Raw genomic sequence first — 12,892 nt, 5'->3', positions numbered from 1 at the left:
GACTTGTAATTACTACTAATGACTACGAAATGGCCAACATGTCTAAAGACGGCTTATAATTACTACAATCAATTACAAATAACTAAAAATGCTTCGTAATGAGCAGTAATGTCTAATAATGACTGAAATGACTTGTAATGGCTAGTAATGCATATAAAATGACCAATATGTCTAACGGCAACTTGTAACCACTACAAATGATTAAAAATGATTAAAAATGCTTAGTAATCCCCAGTAATGACTAATAATGACTGAAACGACTTGTAATGACTAATAGTGACTATGATATGACCAACATGTCTAACAACGTCTTGTAATGACCACAATTCATTAAAAATGCTTAGTAGTGAGCAGTGTAGACTAAAAGAAAGAAGAAAAAGAGAAGAGGCAAGGAGGTAGAGGCGAATGATAAGCGGAGGAAGAGTGGGCTTGCACCGTTCACCTCTTAAGCGAGATCATAAAGGACCCTGAATTTTTTACAGCGTATACTGTTACAGGCTGATTGCAACAGCCATTCCAGGTGGCGATGCTGTCCGCCGCCACCGGTGGCCGTAGCAGCTACTGCCGCGAATGACAAAAAAAAAATGAACCAGTGGCCGCGGGTATCAAACCCGGGCAGCTGCATTGGAGGCAGCTACTCTACTACTGAGCCACGCCAGCGCTTGCAGCGGAAAGTTGTCCTATAACGCGTTCTAGCGCGAATGGAGACACGCGACGTGGCATGCGCGCTGCGTAGCGTGGATACGAGTGCGTTTTGCATTGTACTGGCATATTATTACGCCACGTAGAACGGCTTGTAGCCGGTACACATGAAGCGGTACAAGGCCGTTACAGAATGTCTGAGGAATAAAAAGAGGTTCAGGCAGATGTATACAGGAATGTTAGAAAAATACACTGTGTACCTGATTAAAGCGAGCTTGTCAGGTGACAACGTCGCCGCCACGTTTCAAAGGGGATGCCAATAAATCATCATCCTCATCATTTGCATAGTATCGTGCGTCGTGCCTTGCAATCTGAGATTCGCGCCGCGTAGCGTCTATACGTGCACATTTGTGCATTTTAAATTTCATAACACAAAGCAAGCTGAAGCAGAAGGTAAACTTTTTGCACATATTGCAAGACCCAAACGGGTAGTTGGCCATTTTGATATTGCGGACAGCATTGTGTGGCAAAGAATGTAAATCTTCGGGGCGGAGCATCTGCACGTGTGTTACCATGGCATGTGGTCCCGCAGCCTTTGGCAGCGCTTTTGGTTTCTCGGGACAGACGCCGGGGGAATCGACGCTGCGTCCACGTTTGAAGGTGACGAGTTTGCCCAGACGCGTGAAGGATAATCCACAAAATGAGCCAACTCAAACGCTGAGCGACATCTTTCTTATTTCTTATTTACTGTTGTGATCAATAGGTGTTTGTTTATTTGAACTTTAATTAACGTGAGTGAAAATGTGGGACTTTTTCAGAGGAACTTTCACTTGTAGGCGAATTATATCTTTACCTTTCCCTTCATTTTGTCGCAACACGTTGTCCTGTCAGTATTATAAGATATTTAGAACAGGTAACACAATTGTATTTACGCTGCAGTATTGCGAGCAGTACAAGCGGGAACACGCAAGCGCGTGGCGAATAGCCTCGAAACCGAGTTAACGCGATACGCGGATAGCGCTTTCGAAAACAGGGAAAAAAGGAGGTGGCTCTTCCGCTAACTGTTCACACTCCCGCCTCGCTATCGTTGCTACGAAACGGCATCTGATTGCATTTCACCGGCTGCTAGGGATGTTAAGGTAGTTATAGCACGCAGGGCGTGGTAATGTGTTGCTTATAGCTCTGCGCAAAATCCTCTCTCTCTCTCCTTCTCTCTATGCATGCACGGAACGTCTGGTAGTGATACCGGCTTGACACTATATTAACTGTAATAGCGTTCACGCGCAGGAAAAAGCAATATTGATTTTTTTTCTAGCTACATTCCTGTATGCTGGCTGTCGTGAGCGGAGACAAGTTGCGGGCGGCAGTCGCTTCAAAATATTTTATTGGGCGCTTGCGACATGGTAACAAACATTTAATTTACATAAAAAGAGTACCCCTTTACATACGCATCAGCCTGCGTTTTTCTAGCGCGTTTGCTGGGCCAATAATGGATCGCGACTCTGCCGGCTTGAATGACGGCCTCTCTTCTTTCTTGCAGAGAGCCGTAGAGACCCTCAACGATGGCTGTGTAACCTTAAAAACGTTTACACTCTTCTTGTACAGCTTCCCGCAGTTTATCAGCGGTCGCCAAATGCAAGGAGAGCGTGGATAGATTAGCCTGCATACGTGCCCAAACATGATCCATTATGTCCATTCAATGCATTCAGTGCAATCAATGCAAATGAGATCATCAATGCATATCATTCAATGCATATGGGTCCATATCGTGATCCATCAATGTGCAATAAGCAGCACTCGTAAATCTCCCAGAGATTCTTACAAGGGAACTTAGTCCGTCCTGCAAAACAGCCGCCCCCACAATTGCCTTAGCTGCCCACATATTTAGTGACGTGCGTCCGCTTGCGGCCACCTGCTTTATTTTCTGCAGAGGGAAGCGTCTGTTCTCCATGCGCCACACTCATTTCTGCTGGTCCCAGCGCCTCTAGAAAGTAGGTTTGTCGGAGAAGATGACACATTTCCAATCTGCCACCCTGCAGCTGCTATGATCCGCCGCAAAATTCGGGTGAGCAGTTTTGTTGGCAGCTGTGAGAAGGCGCTTCTGAGTGGCGATGCGACTACGAAGTGCGGCTTCGTTTAATTATCGCCGTATGGGGCTGTAACTTAAACTTGCCAGGTGGAGAGTACTGCCTACGTCCTTCGGAGTTTTAAATGGCTTCTCATTGACTGCAGCAACAATTTGTCGGTCTTGGTGAATCGACGTAGTGCGGGGTCCCCTCTTGCAGGGCGCATCCTTAATGCGTCCTTCATCTCGGTATGTTTGGACTGTCCTGTTGACGGTCTTTAACTGGCAGCATGTCAAGGCATCAATGTTGCGCTGCGTGCAACTTTTCTTTGACAATTCAATGACTGCTTCCCGCGTAGGCAAAAGCACCCGTGATATCGTTGGGCTCTGAAACACAGTTGACTGCTAGGCACGAACAGCCGTGGTTTACTTTATAAACATATTACACGAAAAATAAAACTAAAACAGGTGTACCAATGCTCGGCCAACACCACCTAGATATCAGCAAATCCTGTGTATTGCGGCAGGCTACGTAACGGCCGATCTCTCAGTAGTTACGCTGCCTGATCTGTGATTGGATGTGGCTGTGCGCGCTGATATGAACTCATATCATCGCCTGCAGCCGGTGACACGCAATCAGCTGCTCTTTCGTAGTAATGCTAGCGAGGCGGGAGTGCAAACAGTTAGCTGAGCCGCGACACCCTTTCCTCTTTGTTTCCGACAGCAGCCGCTTCGAATCGCCCATGTCGGGTTGGAGGCTATTTGCCACACGATCTCGTGCTCCAGTTCATATTGCTCACGATAGTACATTCAATCTACGCAAACATCGTATCAGTCTTTCTTCTGCTTGCCACATATATGCAGAAGATAGTTGGGTGATTCAGGCGGTGTTCAGTTCCAGCGGAGTTTGTGAAGTCCAACTGAAGCATTCCAGAAGCACGTTAAAGTACAACTGCATTACCATGACTGGCAAGATATGCGTTGTCCATGAGTACCGTGTCTGTTGGTAATGGTTCGATCTCATTTTGTGCACGCGCAGTGACATGAATGGAAAGGTGTCTAGCTCAAAAACAACAAAAGTAGTCTTGTAACGCACCCCAATTCTAATAAAAAGTAGTATTGTGCCATTGGTATGTAAGTTGGTCTTGTTTACGGAAACAGGTTACCATCATTTTTCCACAGACAGCATCGAGTGTCGGAAAATACACCGAAATCGTGGTGTACAGCTAGTACAATGACGCGCCAGTATGTGGGCGTACATATGCCATTAGAATTGTGCTGGAAATTTTGGTAATTAAATTCAAAATTTCGCATGCTTCAAAATAAGGAACAGGTAGATCTATAATTTCAACCTAATTACGGCTATTATTGTTACCATAGGTCGAAATACAGGACATTTTTATTCAGCTTGAACTTTCATTTTTACCGCTTCCAGGATAGTTATATGTATATAAATAATATATAATATTATATTACATTTATAGTTGATGACTAATCATTCATAAAGGTACGATGTTCTTCACACCTAATATAACTGTCTAAAACGCAGTGGTGCTCTTGCGGTGGAAGCTACGTTTCCAAAGGACGTGCTACAGGCGCTCAAGCAGCGGGGCCACAGCGTGAAGGACAAATGCGTAGACCCTCGCACACACGGCGCAGGGCATGCCAACATATTGGCCAGGGCGTCGCTATGGTCTGCCAAGGGAGATGAGAGAGACGCGGTTGGAGTCCAGCAGTCCACCGATGTCGGTCCCATCTGGTGTGGTGTTGAACCTCGCATCAGCGGTTCGGCTTTGGGATATTGAAAGCACTCGTAGTTTGGCACATTGGTGCCTACATTGTCGTTGTGACATTGTATTATTGCGTCATGATGACTGTATTAAAGCAATATAGCGCCCTATCAGTAATATTTCTGTTATAAAACTCGCGCTCTTCTTCAATTTTGGTTATATCAAGCATTGCGGGGGTTGCTGCCATCAAATTAGAAGCCTAAAGGCCGGCGTGCCACAATTATAAATGGTGGTTGAGACTTGAAGGCATAAAATATACAATCTGCGGAGCATTTAAAAGACTAGATCGATATCCTACAGAGAGTTATTTACAAATGAAGCGTTCAAGCAAGTTTAGAGTCAATGAAATGTTCAAGGTATGCACATACGTATCCATTATTTTTCAACTGGTTGGTTACTAAATAAACGATAAGGCACAAGCAGGTGAGGACGAAGTGAGGCACAAATCACATATGCGATTCTTGAAGAAATACGACGAGACAAGACTTGTTGCTGAGCCAGTTGGTTCTTAACTTACAAAAGGCACGGCGCTAAGCAACAGAGGATGATGTGAGATGCAAACGACATATACCTCGTATGCTGTGCGCCGTCGCCTTTGTCATTAGGTCACGAACCCACTAGCTCTGGAATAACTTATGTTAAATAGTTGATTACGTGAAGTATTCCTTAGGATAGTGAATCAAAAGCACTCCTGTCCATTATATTAATCGTGGCAGTCGTTTTTAGATATAGCAGACCGTATAAAATGAAGATTTGCTCAATGTCATAGGGCGCGTAGAGCTAACGCACAGAAAAATGCAAATTTTTTCAGATGTAATATTGAAATTCAATTTAAATTTATTTCCTTGAGAGGAGGAGCTGGGACAAGAGGCATTCGTGAGCTTGATAATGAACTCGACCGCTATGCTATAACAGCAATGCAGCACACACACAAAAGATAACAGTGAAAGAAAGCCTAAAAATGTATACGTACCATATATAGAAGGATATACTGTAGTATAAACAAAGATATATATTTACATATGCATATATTTAAGCCCCCCCCGGCACACCCGCATGCGGCCGCCTTTATCCCGGCCACTGTTCGACCGATACCACGCACCTCCAGCACGTGTGACGGAGCAGTTAGCACGACCTCTAATACACCCCGAAGACGTGGCGGACCGATCACACTCAAGGCAAAAATTAATCTCAGGATGAGTCCCCGCAAGCGACGAAGACGAAGAACCCGATTTGATGATGATCATATGCATACGATGAAGCACCTAAAAAATGCCCACAATGTGTGCATATATAAGGTGTTCCAGCTAACTTGGACCAAGATTTTAAAAATACCCGAGAGCTCTAGAAGAATTGTTCCGACTGCATTGTAGCCGTAGTCTTATGTACTTACGGCCAGTACTTTTCCATCACGAAGAATTAACTAATTACTTTTGATTAGTGAACTTTTTATTTATCGCTTGAATCGCAAACATATCAATTACAAAGTCGTAGGGCACCTCAAGTAACCGCCGAATCAAGCATTTTTTTAGTGCTCAGCTTAGCCGCGTTGGCTTTTCCGAGAGAAAAAAAAGCGCGAAGCATTCAAAATACGAAAATAGATACGCGCTTGCGAGCCACTACTCAAGCGCTCCCAAGCCAATATCCACGGATACACGGCTTTACCAGCGGTGGTAGCTCGATACAGGACCTCACGCTATGTGATGGTCGCGGCATCAAGAGAACACGCCGCTGACGCATTGGTGAGCGTAGTGGAGCCTTGTACGATGTGGCGATAAGAGAATGCAGCTGTATATCTTTGAATGGTTGCGTGTACGCGCTTGAGTAGTGGCGTGCGAGTGCGCATCTATTTCGTATTTCGCGTATTTCGCGGAATTTTGTTTTTTCTTGGAAAAAGCAACCAGGACCACTTCTGCACGAAATAAATTCTTGATTTGGAGGCTATTTAAGGTGGCCTACAACATTGTAATTATATGTTTGCAATTCAAGCAGTAATTAGAAAGTTCGCTAATTAAAAGCAATTACCTTTTTAATATTTCATGATGAGAAGATACTGGCCGTAAATACATAGGAGTGCCGCTACTCTGCAGTCGGTACGATTTCTCTAGAGTTCTCGGTTTTTTTCTTTTTAATCTTGGTCCTAGTTAACTGGGACACCCTGTATATACATATATATATATATATATAGCAGCTATAAATGCCCACAACTTACATTACAAATAAACCAGCTCAGTTCAGCGCATTCCTGCGCAAATACATAGTACCAGTTATATATTTCCTTACCTTTTCTTCATATTAACACTTACATCTATTCCTGTTGGAATACAATCTGCTTTGAGATTTAGCGTGGCAGGTTACTTCAAAATTTTCTGAATTATGTTTATTTATGTGAGATGGTGCTGTGTAAAGTAAGGACTGATTGTCATAGTGTTTTTAGGTGCAGTTTTAAACAACCTTTTATGTGTCTATTTTCTCGGATGTAGCTGTTTCATGAAGCTTGGATAATGAGAATGCTGCGCTGATGCTTTGCTCTAAATAGGACCCACAACATGAGAGCAACCAATGATTACATAACGCGCACCCTGGCAGGACATATTTCCCGAACAGTTCACTAGTGGATGAAAGAAAAAAAAAAAAACGGCTGATTTGCGACGCAACGAACGGCTCCTTTGTGGACAGGTGCACTTTCTTTAAATTAGGCATGCCTGTTGTGCACCACATAATCATACAATATTTCATTCTTCAGAAAACAGTTTCAGAATAGCAGTTTAACATTAAAAGAATGTATATGCCCAGTACTCGTGAGAGCGCCTGATGAAGTAGACATATTAGATTTATTATATTTCGGTATGCTCCTTCAAGGTTATATATTAAGCGAAAATGTTTTTAAGTCTTCAGAGTCAGAACTATTTAGTAACTCGGTGCATGAGTTAACATCTACATATTTTATTCTTTGCATCTGGGAGCGTGGACGACGGTTTTAGTTTAATAAGCGTTTATATTTACCCTAACGGTATCGGCTCATTTTTAAAAAATTAGTAGGGTTTCGGTTGATTCGCTACCTTTCTCTATTTCAGACTAACGAGTTGTAAAAATTAATCATATTGTCTGCAGATGAAATTACTTGGGTAATTCTGTTGGTGTGTAGTATCCGTTTGTGTATAGAAAAAAAAGTTATGATTACCCTATATGCTGATCGTAGGGCACCTCTGCTTATTTGCAGAGTTGCGGACGGTGGGCTATCAATATTTACAAATGGATGTCTGGCAATAAGTATGATTTAAATATCGCCTGTGGAAGTCCCCGAACACCGTATTTGTCAAACTTATAGAGCAATAGTGTGTGGTCGAGCAGGGGGCAAGCCTTTCTAAAGTCAATATAAGTGTCGGTGGTTTGTTCCTTATTAGTGAGTGCTTCTATGATAACTAACTTCTGAGCAAAAAGGGCTGTTTCTGTCGATCGGTGCCTCACAAACTCGAGGTAAGTATCATGGAGTACATTGTAGCCATTAGGATATGAGATTAGCCTTATATGTAGAAAATGTTTGATACCTTTTGAAATAGTACGCAGTATCGAAACAAGCAACAATAATGTAGCATGGTTTATCACTCTGCTTAATTATCGATATTACTGGGGCTTATTACATGGCTTCATGGAAGACTCGTGGACTATGCATATGTTCACTCGGTCTTCTTTGCGGCATGTTCCTCTCAATTAGCGTATTGTGTCACTCTACAAAAAGAAAAACAAATGAGAACCCTGCCGTTTCAGAAAGCCAATCTTTTTTAATGAGGCTTTACGAAAGAAACACTAGTAACCTAACAACATATTCTTGCCGAAGATGGGCCTTCTTTTGTCGCCTATGACAAAATTATAGCAAGTAACTTTGCTTAGTCTGGGGAGACTAGTCTCGGGAAAAACCGTTCTTAATTCGTAGTGGCATCCACTTCAGCACTTCATCACCTAAACCTTGCATAGGAATATCTGGCCTCTAACAGACGGCGCCTTGACAGACTGACACTCATATCGCGTTTTATATCGCCAAATTTCATTGCCATATCTTGTCCAAGTGATATGGTGAAGAGTGAGATTGTGAATGATACTCGCACATCACAGCACGTAACATCGGCGTTTCATGTACTTGACAAATTTTGTGCTTCTCTGAACCAATGTGCAACAATTTAATTGGCATATGGAAAGCCTGTCCCAAAGTTTCATGCAGTGAGTAAGAAGTGGTAAACGGCACAGCGGCACCGCTGTCTTATGCTCTCCACTGAATGCTCTCAATTGGCCTCGTGAGCGTACCAGACTAATGACAAGGCAGACTTTATGTGTGCACTTTTTAAATGCGTAAACGTTTGTACGCCTGCCCAAAAAAAATAAAAAAACATCCGCTTGTCACCTAAGACGAATTGCCATACAGAAAATAATGCATAAAACAAAATAAGTTTGAAGGGAAAAATTTTTGCACCGATTAGTTTGGAACCTGCGACCCGACGCTCAGAAGCCGAGTATCTTACCCTTTATTACCTTTATTCCTGCTGGGCTACCACATTAAATAGGTATTTGTAATAGCAGATCACACTCGTTTTATATGTGTGAAAGCATGGAACATTGTATGAATGTGGGTGGCTTCTTGGCGCAAGGGCCAAGTATCGCAAAAGAAAGCCAAAAGAGTGTTTATGTGTTCGCCGTGTAGCGATGAATAACGACAGGTACATGTTACATGGCTGTGAAATGCCTTAAAAACGATCGATGTAAAGTGCATAAAACCTATATGTAATAAAAGAATAGGAATGGCTCATGAGGTGTGCTATGGACACAAATGATACATTTTGAAATAATGTTGATGTACAAAAATGTGCCAGAGGCAAACGTTTCCAAGAAGCACTATTGCCTAAACAGAGCCCTTGAATCGCAAGGGCCTGCAGGCATGTGCTGCGGAAAACTATCATAGCGGCGTCCTCTAGAGAGAGGATGCACTACGAATTTATTGGGCTTATAACATGCAATACAGCATCAGTCGAGAAACGTAGTACGGCATCGGTGCCAAAAAACTGTTCTTCGACAAGAAACATTAGAGAATGAAGGATGGGCTGCCGGTGAGCTAGAGAAAAGTCCTTCTTTCTGTCAGTTTCGGCTTCCCGACACTCTAGGAGAACGTGGAGGGCGGTTAGTCTCTCACCACATATACCACAAGTTAGAGGTCCATCAGCAGTCAGCAAGAAATTGCGGGTGCCATATGTGTGTCCTATCCTGAGACGACAGAATTGGGCATCCCTTCGTATCGTTTTCGCTGTGGAGGGCCAGAAACCCAACTCTGGCTTAATAACAGGGATCTTATTATTTGTTTGAGCGTCAATAATCTCTTCCAGTGGCTTCCTAGATCCTTTCGGAGAAAAGGCTTGAGATCTAAGGTAGTGACCTCCCCGGTTGGATTGGTAGCTTGCAATGCAACTGGTGTGCAATTTGGTCCCCCAGCATGTAACTCTCTGTCCGCTGTGTCAAGGTACCGAATATATAATGATTTCCTGCTGAGACTTGTACGATGTGGAAATAGCGAAATAAAGCTCGGTATGTATAGAGTTTGTCTTTACGCAGTGAAATTAAGACTTTCACGACACTTAGTCAGTCTGTAAATGTAATTGTTTTTTCAAGTTTTAATTTCCTTGAATGTGCTTACGGTAGCGCGAATAAAAAACAGGACAAAAGAAGAGACACAGGGACAACACACGGCGCTGTTATTTATTTTTTTTATATGTTTTACGGCCGACAGTAATGTATAGGCCTCCGTCGTAAATGTACTTGTTTCCGGGAGCAAGACATCGGGCTCAGTGAAGGATGGTCTGATTTCTGCATAAAACACGCCGGCATGTGACTTAGAAGCGTCTTTGTAAACCTCTGTAGTTCTAAGAAATGCATTCAAATATGTACCTCTTGGGCGTTTTTTGTCACATCTACGAATGATGTATCGCATTCTGTGGCGGGCACAGCCATGGCGACAATGGCTTATAAGCGTTCAGACCATCATGATATGCTCGAGAAATGTAACTCCCATTTCCTCAGAAAGCTTTCGTACGGACCGAGCGAATGGTTCTCTAGCTGCTGGTCGATAATTAAACAGCGTTACAAATGTCACGTCGTTTACGGTTACACAAGAGGAGTAGTCGTAGTTTGCGTTGACTTTCAGAAAGTACATGAAAATAAAATATGACCTCTGAATATGAAGCGACGACTCGCTAGCTTTAACATAGAGACTCTCCACAGGACTTGTCCTCAAGGGACCGGTCACCAGACGGGTACCAAGATGGTACACAGGATCTAGTATCTTCAGAGCGCTAGGAGTAGCTGATTGATACACTATAGCTCTATAATCTAAACATGTTCGTATGAGGCTTTTGTAAAGGTTCATGAGGCGCTTTTTTTCACTACCCCACGTTGTGTGTGAAAGGATGCTAAGAATATCCGTTGTTTTTAGGCATTTGCTCTTAAGCTACTTCAGCTGTGGAATAAAGGTTACATTCGTCTCTGGGTTAATCCCCAAAAATTTTTGTTGTCAGCTTAAAGGTAAGGTTTCACCATGTAGCTAAATATGGTGGTCTGGTATCATACCTCTATTTCTCGAAAAAAAGACAGCCGAGCTTTTTAAAGCGTTTAGCTTGAATGACTTCTACGGTGCCCATCTCGACACTTTCTTCAGGCAAAGTTGAACTTGTCGCTCGCAGATGGCGAGGTTATAGGATTTATATCCCATCTTCACCTCTTCTACATATATGCCATAAAAGATGTCTCGTGGAATAAAAGAACGTAGCGTATTCATTTTTATAACACAATGGGTAACACTAAGTGCTCCTCCCTTAAGTACCCCAGTTTCCTGGATAAATTGTCTGGACAACGCATTGCCTACTCTAACACGGAAAGGGCGATTTACTAAATACCTTTCTAATACATTAAGCATTTTGCAACGAATATTCATTTCCGAGCGATCTCGAAAAATTACGTAGCGCCAGGTGGCTTCATAAGCCATTTTTATAACAAGGAACACGTACAGGAAGAACTGTTTGTGAAGAAAAACATCGCGAATGTACGCGCTTAGCAGCGTAATATCATAGACGCTCAACCTCCATGGTGGGTCGCTTGTAGCACGTGAATATATCAGAAGCGAGCGCGCACGGCCCAGGCGGCCGTGCACAGCCCGGTCGGACTACTGTATCTTGAAAGCCAGCTGCGATTGGTGCAATGTTCACTGTGCGCTGTGTTCTTGAGGCTTACTTCGCGTTGATGCGAGAGGCAGCACGAAGGTCAAATGGGTCGCTGCCCTTGCCGCGCTTCTTCCCTCCATCGTTTTGTGAGCGAGTTTCCCCGGTCATCGTGTGAGATGTGTTCATGATTGCTTTTGCGCGAGTGACACCATGCTTGTTAAATTATTTAGTATGCGTATGTTTACAAGCGTACCCGGATGACAACACTAATATCCTTACTCCTTATAGCTGGCCATTAATTTCCTATCACAATCGATGCTTCGCTTTTCGTGTGACACTGCGACATTTTGTGAAAGACTAGTCTGTCTGAAATAGATATTGACGAATTGATAGACCGAAGACACAGAATAAGATCTCTTGAAGTTTGGTAAAAATGGTGGATAAGTTCCTCAAATGTTGCAAGAAGGCAATGGAAATGATGTCTTTAAGGAAGCAGCTATTCAAGTAGGTCTAGCTTTCTGAGACAGGCCGTAACAGCCCCGCGAACGATGTAAGTCCTGGATGCCTGTGCACGTCGTGAAAACGTCAAATGTGTGAGTTCTCTTTTACTCAGTGACTACCGAATGACATTAGGATGATATCAGACACACATGGTTTGAAAAGTCCGATCACACAATTTTTACTAAAAAGTTTGAAATATCAAAGGCATGCCCTAAGATTGTGCCAGATCTACTGACTCCTGAGAAAGCAATGCAACGAGTATAATCTTGCAGTTGATGCAAAACTCACTAATGTGATCAGCTCTTCAAGGTCTCGTCACCACGGACGAAACAACATTCATCTAAATACATGACCCAACATTACAAAAATGAAAGATGCGTAAAGGAAAAAAAGCGGAACACCCCAATATGCAGTCATGTTGATCACGTTTCTTTCTGATACAGAATTGAGGTCCACGAATTTATACTTGAAGCACAAATATGCAATGCAGCTTTCTACGCGGAGGTTCTGAAGGGGCACCGATATCGTTTGCTTCTATGTGAGGCCAAATGTTTCCTCAGAAGATTGCTGCATTCTGGGGTCCTATAACGTAAAACTATTCCAATATATTTTTATTCCAATCTCCAGACGTCAAATTTGCATAACCGCCGACGCAAGCATCAGGCGTTGACCCGCAGGGTTCTCTGAACAGA

At 43.1% G+C, this 12,892-nt stretch overlaps 1 protein-coding gene across 1 annotated transcript in view; it reads left to right on the top strand.

Annotated features, from left to right (window-relative positions):
- The window catches only part of LOC129383489 (glutathione hydrolase-like YwrD proenzyme), a 77,070-nt gene extending 72,466 nt beyond the window's left edge, over positions 1–4,604 (top strand). Inside the window, exon 10 of the mRNA XM_072284073.1 lies at positions 4,257–4,604. Coding sequence (XP_072140174.1) covers positions 4,257–4,512 — 256 coding nt within the window. The 3' untranslated portion in view covers positions 4,513–4,604. The remainder of the gene's footprint in view (positions 1–4,256) is intronic.
- The last annotated feature ends 8,288 nt before the right edge of the window (positions 4,605–12,892 follow it).

This window comes from Dermacentor andersoni, chromosome 8 (assembly GCF_023375885.2).
Source record: "Dermacentor andersoni chromosome 8, qqDerAnde1_hic_scaffold, whole genome shotgun sequence".
Classification (NCBI taxonomy): Eukaryota; Metazoa; Arthropoda; class Arachnida; order Ixodida; family Ixodidae; genus Dermacentor; species Dermacentor andersoni.
This window is presented reverse-complemented; position numbering and strand designations above follow the sequence as displayed.